The 14,560-nt window shown below is 43.0% G+C and overlaps 1 protein-coding gene across 4 annotated transcripts; it reads left to right on the top strand.

Annotated features, from left to right (window-relative positions):
• The first annotated feature begins 211 nt into the window (after window positions 1–211).
• Window positions 212–14,428, top strand: LOC120384809 (ADP ribosylation factor like GTPase 2 binding protein). Of its 4 annotated transcripts, none has more exons than XM_039503870.1 (7): window positions 212–350; window positions 2,410–2,471; window positions 4,952–5,013; window positions 6,450–6,556; window positions 8,484–8,569; window positions 9,828–9,924; window positions 10,753–14,428. In XM_039503870.1, exons 2-7 carry the CDS (start codon window positions 2,431–2,433, stop codon window positions 10,846–10,848), a joined length of 489 nt encoding a protein of 162 aa, XP_039359804.1. In that variant the 5' UTR covers window positions 212–350; window positions 2,410–2,430; the 3' UTR covers window positions 10,849–14,428. The 4 variants fall into 4 exon arrangements, with proteins under 4 accessions (XP_039359804.1, XP_039359806.1, XP_039359805.1 ...); XM_039503872.1 differs by having other exon boundaries at window positions 248–350; window positions 2,420–2,471; XM_039503871.1 differs by having other exon boundaries at window positions 279–350; window positions 2,403–2,471.
• The last annotated feature ends 132 nt before the right edge of the window (window positions 14,429–14,560 follow it).

The following is a 14,560-nucleotide window of genomic DNA, read 5'->3' as shown; positions in this document are numbered from 1 at the left end:
CTTTGCTTCCATGGTGCCAGCCGCTCCCTGCTCCTGGCCTTGGCCTGGGTGCTCCGCGGGCCGGGCCGGGCCGGGAGGGGGCGCCAGGAGCCCAGCCCCGCACGTGCCCGCTCTCCCCGAGAGCCTGCTCCCCGGCTCGGGGCGGGTCCAGGGACGCGCGCGCCCCCTCCCCGGCCGGGCCGGGCCGGGCGTCACGCGCTGCGCAGCCCCAGCCTCGCGCGCTCATTGGCTCGGGGCGGCGCGTGGAGGAAGGGAGTGTTGCCTAGGCGACGGAAGGGCGGGGCGTGTGTAACGGACTCTATGGGGAGGCCTCCCCAGGCCGAGCGAGCGCGGCGGCCCCTGGCAGCCAGGTACGGGGGGAGGGGCCGCTAGCCCGGGCCGGGGCCGCGTTCACCTTTTGTGGGTCCCCATGGGGGCCACGCTCCGCTCCCCCAGCGCGAGGGCAGTAGTCACAGCCCGGCAGCCGCCGCCAGATGCACAACGGTGCCCCGGGCCCTGGGCCCCCAGCCTGTCCCTTCCCCGCGGGGGTGGGCCCGTGCCGTGCCGCGCCACACAGCCCCCCCCAGCGCCCCCAGACCCCCTATGGCCGGAGCCCCCCCACTGACCCACCCACAAATGCACCGCGCCTTGTACAACACCCCCCTGCCCAACGTCCCCTGACTCCCTATGGCCAGAGCCCCCCCCACTGACCCACCCACAGATGCACAGCGCCTTGCACAACACCCCCCGCCCACAGCCCCCCCAACGCCCCCTGACTCCCTATGGCCAGAGCCCCCCACACTGACCCACCCACAGATGCACAGCGCCTTGCACAACACCCCGCCCACAGCCCCACCACAGCTGCCCAGCACCCCCCACAGAACCCCCACTCCCTAGTGCCCCAACACACACAGCTCCTCCCCGCCCCTTCACAGCCCAGCACCCCCCATATGCCCCACAGACCTACTCCCCCACGCCCTGTCTCCAGGCCGCACTCACCAGCCCTGCTGGGAGGCGACTGTCTGCTGGGCTGAGCCGCGGGCGCAGCCAGGGCTGGTCCTGGGGTGGGGAATCGCTCCAGCCCCTCGGGAGTGGCGCGATCAGCCAGGCCAGGACCTGCCCCGGACAGGCTCCCTCCGGACCCTCTTCCTTGGAGGGACCCAGCCAAACCCCCCCCCCCACACACTGTCTCCCCAAAACTGTCTGAGACTGGCCAGGCTTCTGCACCAGTGCCAGGCGGCTCAGCTCTGGGGAGACAGACAGGCCCCCCCGGGTGGTGGGAAGCAGAGACTGGCCGGAGCTGGAGGTGCACTGGGGTCCATCCAGGAGGAAGAGAGAAGCTGGAGGATGAGGCCAGGAGGTGGAGCGGAGCCCTCGGCCGACCAGCGGGCAGGCCGAGAGGAGCAAATGGTGGGCGGTGGGGAGGGAGCTAGCTGACTGGTGGGATCTCAGGGCACAGTGCGAGCAGAGCAGGATGGGGCCTGGTCCTGCCCCTCCCTCCAGATTGATAGCAGCGGGTGTGTTTCTAATGGGGCGCCAGGATCATGGGCCCCGCCTGGCCCCCAGAGGAGCTCCCCATTCCCCTGCCCGTCTGGTTCATGCAGTGCCCAGCAGACTGTGCTGCAGCCTGTCCTGGGTGCACAGAGCCGAGCCCGGGCACAGCAGGGCTCCTTCGTCTCCTTACATAGCACTGAGCCCACAGTGAGCGTGGGCTCACTTGAGTCTCCCCGGCCTGCACACCTCTGAGAGACCCTAGCACGGCGAGCCCAGGCTCAGCCCCTGCCCTGCACAACTCCAGGGCCCCCAGCACAGCGAACCTGGAAGGGCTGGGTCCCCCTCTGTTTGCCATGCCAGCAAGGGCCAGTAATTGGTTTGAAAAGACCTCGTCCATTCAGCTCCCAGGTGATGGCCCAGGGTAGGGTTCGCTGTGTGCTCTGGGATACACTAGGCCTGGGGTGTCTGCCCAGACCTCAATGCACTGGATTTATTGAACAGAATACATGATACATGAGAACATTGAAATTTCCCAACTGGATCATAATGAAGATCCATCCAGTTCCCATATCCTGGCTCTGACAGTGGCCAATGGTATATGCTTTGGGTGGAAGTGCCAGGTATCAACTGAAACCACTTTCCTGGGTTACGCAAATTTCTGTAGGCCTGTTCTCCTATAGTCAGTGAAGGTTACTAAAGGATTCAGAGTATTAGAGGAGAAGCAGAGAACTCAGTAGCCATGGAAGAATATGCCTAAATGAGATCACAAAATCCTACAAGATGCAGGTCTTGTATTTCATGATTGTCTTATGGCTAACTAGTCAATGTTCATAGATAACTTTGAAGATTTAAGCTGTATGTGTGCTAAAAGTAATATATTGTTTAAAAAGTAAACACATTGCTGATATAGAAAACATTTTAATTCTTATCTAAAAGTTTGCAACAGGTGATGCAGAAATGATGGAGACTTTAGAAGAAGAAAACTTTGGTGTGTCCATGTAAGTATAATCCAGATTCCATATCAGCATTTGAATAACATTTTACTAGTTAAAAATAGCTCCACTGTAGCCTCTTTTTGGACAAAGAATAACAGCCCAACTTTAGAGGAATGGTTCAAAAAATATGGGAGGTTGTGATTATGGAAAAATTAACATGCCAATTATATACCTGGCAAAATAGAGAGAGGACAAATACTTATATATTTGGTTACCTTTTATTCAAAATTCAACGTGTATTCACCTGCAAAAAAACCCAGCCACATACTTGTTCATTTTTTTTAATATTAAAATGTGATAGACAAGCCTGCTGAGTTAAACTTGTGTACATAAAGATTTAATTCAGTTTAATAAAATCACTATAAACGACAGAGGGGTTGTAAAGATTTTCACTTTGTAATCGTGTACCACCTTGTTAAATAGAAAGATCTGATGACTAAATTCCTGTATAATCTTTCTTTAAACAAAAGCTAACTGTTATAATGATTGTTTTGTTTCTGATATTTACATGGTAAGGATTTGTAAACTTGTAAAATCTTCCTAAATAAATAAAAATAGAAAAGGAAAAAAAACAAGAATGATGTTAGATGATATAGATGAGAAGACAGAGACTCATGTAAGAACAATAAGAACTTTAAAACAATGTGATACACCAGAGAGGTATTAATAACAGGTGAGAGTTTAGGCAATATTGAACTCAAAATTGCATGAACCTTCCCTTGATACCCAGAAGGATGATAACTCCTCCTTGATCATGCTGTTCTCCCACACATTCCCCTCACCGAAGGACCAAAATAAGTATTGTGGCCCAGATCCATAAAGGCATTTGGGTACCTAACTCCCCATTGATTTCAATGGAAGTTAGAAGCCTAATAACTTTGAGGATCTGACCCTTTAGTTATAGGGATGTCTGTATCTTCAAAATTTCTCTCCCCCGCCACCATATAATTTCACACTTTCTCTATTACCCTGTTTACTGCGGTTGGAAGTTGTATTTGAATGTGTTCCTCGCAGAGCGTGATGAATGTAGAGATGTATTCTTACACAGCACTATGGGCTCTGGTATTCTTAATTGATGAGTGCTGTGGTTGGAATGAGTAGAAAATAGAGATGTTTTTTCTGGACAAAATATAATTAGAATTCCCCTACTCACTGCCACACCAAATCTAAAACTAATGTTTAAACTATGTTAGAACAAGCTATACAAAAATGACAGAGATATTTCTTCTTTCATTGGTGTAGCCCATCACTCTCATTTAAAAAAAAGACTGGGAGTTAGGTATGAACGTCTCCTGCTTTTGTGCATAAGTGAGAAACAATTACCCCATTGTCTTGAACCACAAATGTGATGCTAATGCTTTAGCTATGGTGTTTGTAAGCTACTCTTGTTGTGGCACTCTGCCCTCTGGTGTTGTATCATGTACTCTGCCATTCCTTTGTGTTATCTCTGTCTGAGCTGCAAAGGCATAATGGATGGGCTAATGGTGATAACAGCAATATCATTGTAAAAGATTTTTTGTAAATAGACAGTCTAAAGCAATATCCTTCATCCCATGAGAGAGAGAGAGAGGAATTTGTATATTCATTAAGTGGGGCCTTCATTGAATGGCTGAAGATAAATATGTTCAAGAAAAATGTGCAACAAGACTTGCATTCCCAATATGGGAAAAAAGCCTGTTGTGTACTTAATACATTAGAGAATGTATTTAAGTAAAGTTCATCCCTAAAATGCCATGGTCAGGGAGAGTTTAGTATCTATGAACAAATTGCAGAATATAACATTGCCAGAGGGACCCAGACTTTTGAAGTGCTGCTAATATGCTTCTCCATTTAAAGGAGTCCATTTGAAAGCGAGCAAATGTTTTTTGTTGTAAAATGACAGCAGCACCATGTTTTTAGATTATGGGATTACGAAATTTAGTTCTAAATCCCCAGTGTGGTGTACTGCATTAGAGAAATATTTAACAATTCCTATAAATTACATCATGTACCTTTGCTACACTATGAAAAATATACGCAGTCTGGTAATATATGACTGAGTGCTCCAAAGGATCCTCTGTGGGTGGGTCTTGAACAGTTCCAGGAGAGTTACAACCACCTTTTATGGCTAGATGAGAGGTGGGTACTGAAATTTCATTGTGATACAGGGTCACGGTATGGAAAAGATGGAGAACCATTGCTCTGAACAAACCTTTTAAACATCTTCTGCACCAAGAGGTTAATTACACCAACAAAGATACCCAGTAAAACAGTTCTTTCCAATAAGTAACTACCCTCTTTAGTATACAGTGGAGACCTAGTGAGATTAACGTCTGTTACAGGAATAAACTTTTTATTATTAAGTAAAGTTTTCTGTGCAATGAGCTTTTCATAATGTGAAGTTGAGAGATAATTCCCTTCTCTGATCTGCAGGCTGGGTTATTGTGCTAATTTGTCTTTAGGCTTTCATTAAAAAAATTAATCTTTCCTTTCTTTGTTTTCAGCTCCTCTCCTTCAGATGCAGAATTTGATGCGGTTGTTGGGTATTTAGAAGATATTATAATGGGTAAGCTCCTGCATTTAGATATGCCTAAAAAATGAGCAGTAAAAATATTGAAAGGCAAAATAAGGATTGAACTTCACTGACAGAGGTGTGTGGAGGAGACTAGAAACCCTCTCTTCATTGATAAAGTTGTGGTAAATAAAAATCCTGATAAAATCTCACTTGAAAACCGAGGCTTTCCATCCTCTCTGCTGTCTGTTCCTCAGTGTCATATGACATCCCAGTTATTCTCTGGGTAAATGAATTGGTTTTGCTTTTTGTGTTGTAAGTAACTTATTCACATACAACCTCAGGTGACAGGATCTATTGGTGCAAAGAATGCCATGAGCAGTCAGCCATTTTGCCCCATGGGTTTGGGAGGATAAAAGATTCTAGATCCTCAAATCAGAAATTTGAAGTAAGAGGTCAAGGTTGAATAAAGAGGATTTACAAGATGCCAAGAGAAAGAGAGAGCTCATTGTGTTAACTAGTCATCAACCTCTTTAAGTTAACATCTCCCTCCTTATTCATACACCTTTCTGAGAAATCATAAAAATTTGTGTTCTCTTCACTCTCAGCTGCTCTCTTTGTGATATGTGTAGCAGAATCTGGAGAAATGGTAACAAATTCACCAGTTTTGAGTGAGTTAATTTGTAAAAAAGATTAGAGATTTGTGAAGATTTATTTTAACACCATGTATAAGTGTGTAATATATATTTGCACCTGTTATGATATATTAAGTGCCACTCTCTGCCCCTTTGCCTTCCTCCAGTTTCACTCATTGATAACTGAAAAATTGGCCTCTAAGGATTGTAGCTTTCTGCACTCATTTTCAGAGATGATATTCTTCCTAAATTGAAGAAAAATCCATTGTCTTTTTTTAACTAACGGAGGGAAGAAAAATACACTTTTTTTTTAAAGACAAAAGTTTTTGTTCACTAATAACTCACATACCTGAACAAAGAACCTGATTGTTTGAAAACTAACAGCCTCTTTATTAAAAGTAAATTTTAAAGAACTGTCTTAATATTGAGAACATGTGAAAAACTTTACTAGAAAAGTGGATTGTTCAAGTAGGTGCCCTCGCAGTTTTGCTGCCTTTTGCAAATTCTGTCTCTTTCCATCATTAAATGTACCGCACTCGCAACATAGATCAACATGCTGCTATCCTGGTCATCCCAGCTGACTTGGCTGAAACAGAATTTGAATCTGCAGCATTCTTTTCTGCACCAACACCTACTCTGCTAGCAGCCTCCATATAGTCTCATAGATTGGTCAGAAATTAAAGCTGGCCCAGCTAACAACAGCTGTGCTGTTATTGTGACTAAGTGCGTATGTGTGGGGTTCCATGCTACGGCAGTAGGAGCTTTTAGAACAGAACATTAGTGAATGTGGTTACTGTCTTGCAATGAGTGGATAAATTGTATGTAACTGTATGCAATTTACTTATTGTGGCTCAGATGACGATTTCCAGTTAATACAAAGAAGCTTTATGGATAAACACTACCGGGAATTTGAAGATACAGAAGAAAACAAGCTCATCTACACTTCTATTTTTAATGAATATGTAAGAATTTTTTTTTTTTTGGTGGTCGTGATGGTTTTTCTCAGAATGCTTAGCTTTTCTTTTAAGGCCATTGTTAGGTTCTTTTCTCCCCTCTGTTTTTAAAATATGAGTTCGATCAGAGTCAAGTAAATCTAAATTATTAGCTATGGTGTCTTGAACTATAGCAGTAGCCTGCAAACAAAAAATATTCTGGAGTTCTAAATTACTTTTTTCAAGTAATCTTCTACAAGTGTTTGAGAACTGCTAAAGCCTTTTGAATGGAAGGTTGGTTTAGGCAGCCACTGTGTGGGGTATAGTTGTATTTAGATTAGTACAATAGGAACACAGGAATTGTCATACTGGATTCAACATCTAGGCCTGTCTCGTGTGTCTGGCAGTGCCCAGCCATAGATGCTTCAGAGAAAAGTGCAAGCAGCCCACCAGTAGGCAGATTTGGGAATAGCTGTCCCCCATGAAGGTCTCATCCTAATCTCTGATAGTGACTCTGAACTTGCATGAGACTTTTTATCCCCCTCATTTAGGGTCTGGTTGTAGTTAGACTGATACACAGGGCTGTCCTTACCCATACGCAAACTACGCAGCTGCGTGCTACTCCAGTGGCCAGCCTGGTCCCACGGCCGGCTGAGCCAGCCAGGAAAACTGCCCCGCTCCGCCCCCGCCCCACCTCTTCCCCAAAGCCTCCAGCCCTGCTCCGCCCCAGCCCCGTCCCCACTCCACCCCTTCCCCTGAGCTACGTCCTGGGGGACTGCAGCAGGGGTCAGGCACGTCCTGCACTCACTGGGCGGCGGGAAGTGAAGCGACCTGGCCCCAGCCCGCTCTGCTGGCTCTCAGCCACGCCGCCGGTGAGTGCTGGGGGGCAGTTCCCTCCTGCCCCCAAAGTCCCAAGGCTGGGAGCCAGGGGAGCAGAGTGGAGTGGGATGGGGCCGGGTCACTCCACTTCCCACTGCCCTGTGAGTGCAGGCTCAGGCCCACTCTGCAATCACTGGGTGTCAGGAAGTGGCGCGACCCAGCCCCAACCCGCTCCGCTCTGCTGGTGAGTGCTGGGGGCCATTTTCCCCCCATCCCTCAAGCCTGCTCCTGCCCCCCACAGACCTTGGACGCAGACACACACGTGCACCCGCAGAGGCCGGGAGGTTCGTAGGGTACCACAATGTCTAGGGACGGCCCTGCTGATACATTAGCTAGCATTTAAGGGGGAAATTATTTGATACATTCTGCATTCTTCTCTGATGAATTGGTAGAAGTTCTATTGCATAGAGGCCAGTAAAGGAAATGGGACAAAACTCTATACAAAATTAATAGACTTGTGTAGTATTTTTTCTGGTACTGTACAGTATAATCCGAACCAATCATAATTAAAGAGATGCTGTCAAATTGAAAATCACACTTCTGTCTGTAATTTTTTACTTACTATTGTAAATAACACACAAGATTACTATAACTGATCTTAACGGAAAATAATGCTTCTGGGGTTTTTTTCTGTTTGCTTAATATATTTGACAGCACAGTGTAAAATCGGTTTCTCAATTTCCTCTGTATAGTTAGTTTCCTCCTTGTATGGGTTTTGTACAAACAGGAGAAACAAAACGTCTATAAAAGGGTCAGAAAAAGTGGTTGTAAGACCACAAAAATTGTTTGGAGGAGCTCAGTTGTCAGTTCCTTAAAATTAGTTTCAGGTACTGGTTTCAAGTAGAGGGTGTTTACTGCTATAACCTGTGCATGCAAACATGCTTAAGGATGGCTCTTTGGTAGTATTGCAAAGCATTGGACTGTCATCAAAAGTTCAGAAAGTTCCATCCAATGGGATTTTTGATGCATTTTGCCTAATGAAGACAAGCCTGTGGAGAATAAGATGTAGGAATGTGAGAACATCACACTCCTTTATAAAGTCAGCACGTGGAATTTATGATTATGTCCTTTCTTTTAGATCTGCTTAGTGGAGAAATACATAGAAGAAAAACTACTTGACAGGATTCCTGGTTTTAATATGGCTGCCTTCACCATGTCATTACAGTAAGTCTTTGGTCTGGGGTATTTTTCTTGTGCTTTTCTCTGTATTAACCATTTTGTACCTGGGACCAAATTAGGATTTAATTTTTTTTCCCCTTTGTGGAAGAGATTCTTGTTTAAAAAAGGAAATGTGAGTTCATCTATACAACTCCGCTAATTCACCTCCATCCTCACGTCCACCATCCCCTGCTATTCTAGGCCTCTGACTTGAAATGTTGTGCCAAAATGTATGGAAGGTTTGTGATAGGCAGAAATGGAGACCAGAATGAGGCCATTGCTTTCTATTATTCCCCAGTTCAGGACCCGAAGCCTGGGGTGAAATGGCCACTTGCATTAAGCCCAGTAGGTTTTCTGTACTTAAGCTTCCAGAAACAGCCTAAGTAAATGGCTTTACCCCAATCCCTATTTTATAAAAGAATGCAATGAGTAATTCAGTTTTGGTGAAGAGTCTGTTTGACATTGTTGGAGGGTTACTCTCAAAGTAATTTCTGTTGTTCAGCTTTAGCGTAATTAATTATGTGGAGAATGACATTGTTAAGGAACATATTTTCTTCTGCTGAATAAGAAAATCAATGCTATTAGAAATGGACTCTCATGAAAAGAATAAAACTGCTTGAGATATTTGAATAAAGCGTCAAGAAATTTGCATGAAAGTACAATAGAATGGTTAGACCATCCATCAGTGTAAGCTACAGGGCTTTTCAATAATACTAGGAAAATTTGAATTGCTTAGAATAAGTTCTACGAAAGTGGATGTGTACTGACAATCTACTTAAAGTTCAATTAAAGTGGATAACTCCTTTGTTACTAGTGATGTCTGAAATAATTAAAAGCAAAAGCACTAAAACCCTAAGATTTTTCACTTGATTTTCTTTTAGCATTTCTCTTATTTCAGACAATGAAAATGTGGACTAGTCACGTTTTACTCCTCTTAAGTGACCGATCTTTCACTGTCTGGTTTCTGTCGACTGGCACAATACTCAGATCTCTGGATTTAGATATCAAGGGGCGAGACGTAACTATATTAAAAACCTTAGGTAGATAAAACGTTGCCATGTTTGGATTGGAGACACTACAAGGGATTATTTATTTGTTTAATAAAGCTGTTAACATTAGAATTTTAAATACCTTCCTATTGGTCTTGTTTAAATCTTGATTTTGCACAACTTATATTGTGTACTAAATTTGACCTCTGAGTGCCTTCAAAATCTGATGTCATGTATTACAATTATGTTAAACCTATAAATCTCCCACTTTACAGACAACACAAAGACGAGATGGCAGGTGATATATTTGACATGCTTCTCACATTTACTGATTTTCTGGCATTCAAAGAAATGTTCTTGGATTACAGAGCTGTAAGTATTTTGGGTTGTTCTGTTTTAACTAGCACAGTTGTAGCTGCTTTTGTATGGCTCCTGCATTACAGCGCTGAAGGCAGTGTTAGCTCGTGAGGTGACAGCATTCATTCAAGAGATATAGGATCAAAAGGCAAATAGCCTTCATGGTGTAGCTGTTTAATAGGCTTGAAAAGCAGATCTGATAACTCTTGCAGAAAATCTGCACAAAACAGCTACCTGGTGAAATTCCTGTGTTGTACATTTCTGCATTGTTGAATACAGAATCTTTCCAGTACCCTTTCATTGTTTGGGGTTTTATTTAAAGTCCCATCCATTGCTTCTTGCAGTGGTTGTACTGCAGTTTCCCTTTCTCTCTGGGCTGGCTAGGTCTGGGGGGTTTCTTACCCTTTTCTACATTCTTACCCACCTTCCCATCCCCAAATTGGTAACTAGGAGGGAGAAGGCATCCTGACTGGGTTTCTTTCCTAGGCCAGACCAGCAGAGAGCACACTGATTGTAGCTGTGCCTAAGTCTACCCACAGCTGGGAGAACATTAGCCAAGATACTTACTCAGCAGCAGCCACCACAGTCCCTTGTTAGTTTCTGGATTCATCCACAAATAAGAGTGGGAGAAAGAAGAGGCTCAGCTGTAGATTTTACAGCTCCCAGAAACCAATTATGTGCACTTGTGGAATTATGCTGCAAGGTGCGGTATTGTATTTGGTTTAGTAAGCAGAATGCTAATAATACCAATTATAATGTGCCTGCTTAATCTGTTAAGATTGAAAATCTGTTTGTTTCGAAACCTTACTGAGCTGAGGATTGTTTTTCCCTCCAACTTTTTAGGAAAAAGAAGGTCGAGGTCTGGATTTAAGCAGCGGGTTAGTGGTGACATCTTTAAGCAAGTCCTCAATATCTTCTCAGAACAGTTTACGACACTAGTTCACAGCTGCAGATGAGTGGTGCTTCTTTCATTTGGACATTCCAAACACTACCGGCAGTGGAGGATTACAGTGGTAATGAAAGCTGATTGCCTCACTACATCTCACTAGGCCTGATCCTCTAAACTGCTCTTCTGAATTACTGTTAGCATTGAGTGATCATAAAAGAAAATAACTCCAGCAACTCCAGAATAACTGATTTCAATACCCTGAGAAGATATACGCACCAACCAATTTGGACTCTGCACTAAGGAGTTCACTAAATGGGACTGTATATGTGTTTCCTATTGGTTAAAATTACAACCCAGATATGTCACTCTCCAGAAATGTAAACTCAAAGAAAAAAAAAAACCACAAGACTGTAATAACCTGGATGATCATTTAACTTTTCCTGGGTAGGATGGTGACAGCTGACTTCCCATGCTCACAATACCTTTCATTTTTTGAAAAATATCTTTTCAGTATGATTGGAAGTGCTGCAGCTCGTCTGTGGGGAAGAACATGTTGTGACACATGCAGAATATATTTTGCACATATCTTAGCTTGAGAATTTCTTTCTCAGTTCTGTGGTAATTGTTGTGGGGACAGGAGAGGATCCACCAATGGGCAGATACCCAGACTCACTCTGATGAACTTGCAGAGCTCTGATGTTCAGCTTTGCATGTAGGCACCAGCTAAACTAGAGAATTAACCAGATCAAATATGTCTGTAAACCATAAGCTTTGCCTACACTAGGAACTTTCTTAGTTCGTTTTTCCACAGCGATGCAGCATGGGTGCTACCAGGGTAGAAGGTGTTGTGTAGATCAAGCACAGGAATTTTTACCACCACATCATCTAACTACCTAGGTGGTATGTTGATTAAAGTGCTTGTGCCCAGTGTATACTAGAGATATCAGCATTGCTAGCCGCTGCACTGATACTGAAAAACACATTAGAAATTTGCTAGTAGAGATGTACTCAACAACTGTCTGCAATAGACTTCTTTATGAAACCTCCCACTGCTGCAACACTCTGGATGCTGCTGCACCAGGCAGTAGTGACAAGGGGAGTGCTAATGTAGACAGAGCTGAGTGTTCTTAGCACCGTGTCATCTATCTTCTGTGAGCAGCAGGAAAAATCCCATTGTTGGCACCAGTGCAGCCATACCACTAGGAGACTTCTAACAAGAGCCTAGTGTAGACAGACCAAAGCTATGGCAGATCAATGTTGTTATAACGTGCTAGTGTGTTGGCTGTGCAGATGGAAAACTTGTTCACCTGTTTACGTGTGAAATCCTGGCTGTATTAAAGTGAATGGGAGCTTTGCCATTAATTACAAAAGGGCTGGGATTTCACCCTGAAGTTAAAATGCAGTTTTCTAACATGGTTACAAAAAAATTCCTATCCACATAGGCAAGCAGAAACCATGTTTATATTATAATACAGTCTGGCCACAAACCTTTTCAAACTCCTCTACTTTTGCAGAGTAGACACAAACTTTCAGTATTATGGAACAACTGTAGTTTCTTAGCCTGTCCTAACCCTAAAAATACAGTAGCAAATAACTTCATTGAGCTTAAATTTCCAGTGTAGTGTTATAACTCTGCAGCTCAGCTGTTGAAAGTGTCCTAGTATTTCTGTTAGAAACCTCCCACACGTTCACTTTTTAAAAACCTTCCCCTTCAGGGTTTTGTAATTCTTCCAATAAATTATTTACTGATCTCAGATTTGATTTGGAAAATCCACACCCTGAAGCAACTTAAAATCACAAGAGGAATCCTTTGTTGTTTTCACAAGTCAGTAGTTTTTACTTAGAAATCTCATGAATGTGCTGTAGAGAAGGAACTGCATTATCCCAAATGCTTCTTTTGAATGCTTTTTGATTAAAAGTAATTCTCTTGGCTTTCTACCTTATTGAACATCAAACAAGCTAAACTTAATTCTCTTTGCAATGAAAGGCTAAACTGAATCACTTTTTTATACTGTGCTAGTGTAACGTGGACATTTGTTAAATATATTAGTTACAGTATAATAGTTTTAAAGGTAAGTTCCTAATCCTGCAGACAGAGCCCTGTGGTGAAGCTCGATATAAGGAAGTCAGTGGGACCGCGTGTAGGCTTGGTGTCTGCCCACATAGATCCAATTGCAGGATCAGAGTCTAAAGATGTGAGGGCAGAGCATCATCTGGTGTAAAATGTGATAGCTCCATTGATAACAATGACAGCTTACACCAGCCTATGCTCTGCCTCCAGAAGATGTCTGCATTTCCCATTTTGCTACAAGGCTTTGCCTACCATCTCTGCCATAAAGATCAGTATTTCCCAGGGGTATGTAATCTGCCAGTCAAGACCACACAGGTACTTTGGGACGAGGAGATGAGAGAGATTCTGTTAGATTAGATGTCTGGTCCAGGCTGAATGCAGTTCCCCCAGCTTTCACAAGAATCTATTGGAGGAGCTGCTGTACAGTCACTAAAGAAAATACTCATGGTTTAAAGACAGTGCTTGTAGAAGATTTGAATCGGACTATTCTTTTCATTTCAGTGTATGGGCTAGAATTCTTTTGTCAGTATCATCTTTTTACATGTGTATTATATTGAAATTGTTTTTGTATTGGGAATAGATTGTTTCAGATTTTAAAAGAAAATCCTACTGAAACATTTTTAACAATTTGTTGTTCAGTGTTGACTTGAAATAATTGATTAAAGTTACAAATGTGAATGCTCTTGTAGTTGAACTGGGGATGAAGGGCAAAGTATTTATTCCTTTATTGTTACCACTGCTCAGATTATTCCTCATTTGCAATGATGGAAATGAGCATCCAATTCTCTTCCAAATGTAGTGATTTTATAGCTTGGTGACTTGTAATGTCAGAGCCTATAAGGTACAGCTTAGGGTGGTTTTTATCTGGATGTGGAATTTTTGAAGTGTTCACTGAATGCCAGAATAGTTAAATTCACTGTCTGTAACACGACTTGTGTGGGATCTCTTTCCCTCCTCTTTTCTGGTATATCTGTACTGTGAACTTTACGCTGTAATCTCACCAATCCATTTTTCAGCTAGCCTTTGTAATTAGTGTATTGTGTAAAAGGGCGATAGAAAACTAACTTGTGTTTATAACGGCGGGTTGCTGGTTTGGTTGTATGCAGAGAACTGTGGTTGTAGTTATGAGAGTTGATTAGTCTGTACATATTACATGTGTGCAAGGTATACATCTGTTGATTTAAACAGTCTTCACGTGGTACTCCATGTATAAAGGCTGAGCTAAACCTATGTTAAAGTTTAGCATGTTTGTAATCCAAGCCTTTTTTATAGTTCAGCTGTTAAATTCCCAACCCTATTGTCATGTGTTTCAATGGGAAAACCCGACAGACTTCAGTGGGGCACTACTGGGACCTAATATTTTTTATTTTTACTCCCTGTTGCCATGAGTAGAGTTTCTGCCCAGTGTTGTTGCCCGTTTCTGCCCTGCATGTTTCCTATACTCTAGTATCTTCATTACTGTCCATCTCTACACCATTCATGTAACTAGAGTCTCTGATCTTCTCTCTCATGCAGCTTTTTTAAAAACAATTAAATTAAATTTCTACATACAAATGCAATATCTTTGTGCAAGTCTGATTTACTTTTCAGAGTTTAGTATTTCTTTCCTCAAACAAATGCATAGAGTTATTTGTTTCTAAAGTGATTTTATCTTAACTTCTTTTGAGGGTTGGTTTTTTTTGGTATTTTTA

The sequence above is a fragment of the Mauremys reevesii genome, linkage group 16 (assembly GCF_016161935.1).
Source record: "Mauremys reevesii isolate NIE-2019 linkage group 16, ASM1616193v1, whole genome shotgun sequence".
Classification (NCBI taxonomy): Eukaryota; Metazoa; Chordata; order Testudines; family Geoemydidae; genus Mauremys; species Mauremys reevesii.
This window is presented reverse-complemented; position numbering and strand designations above follow the sequence as displayed.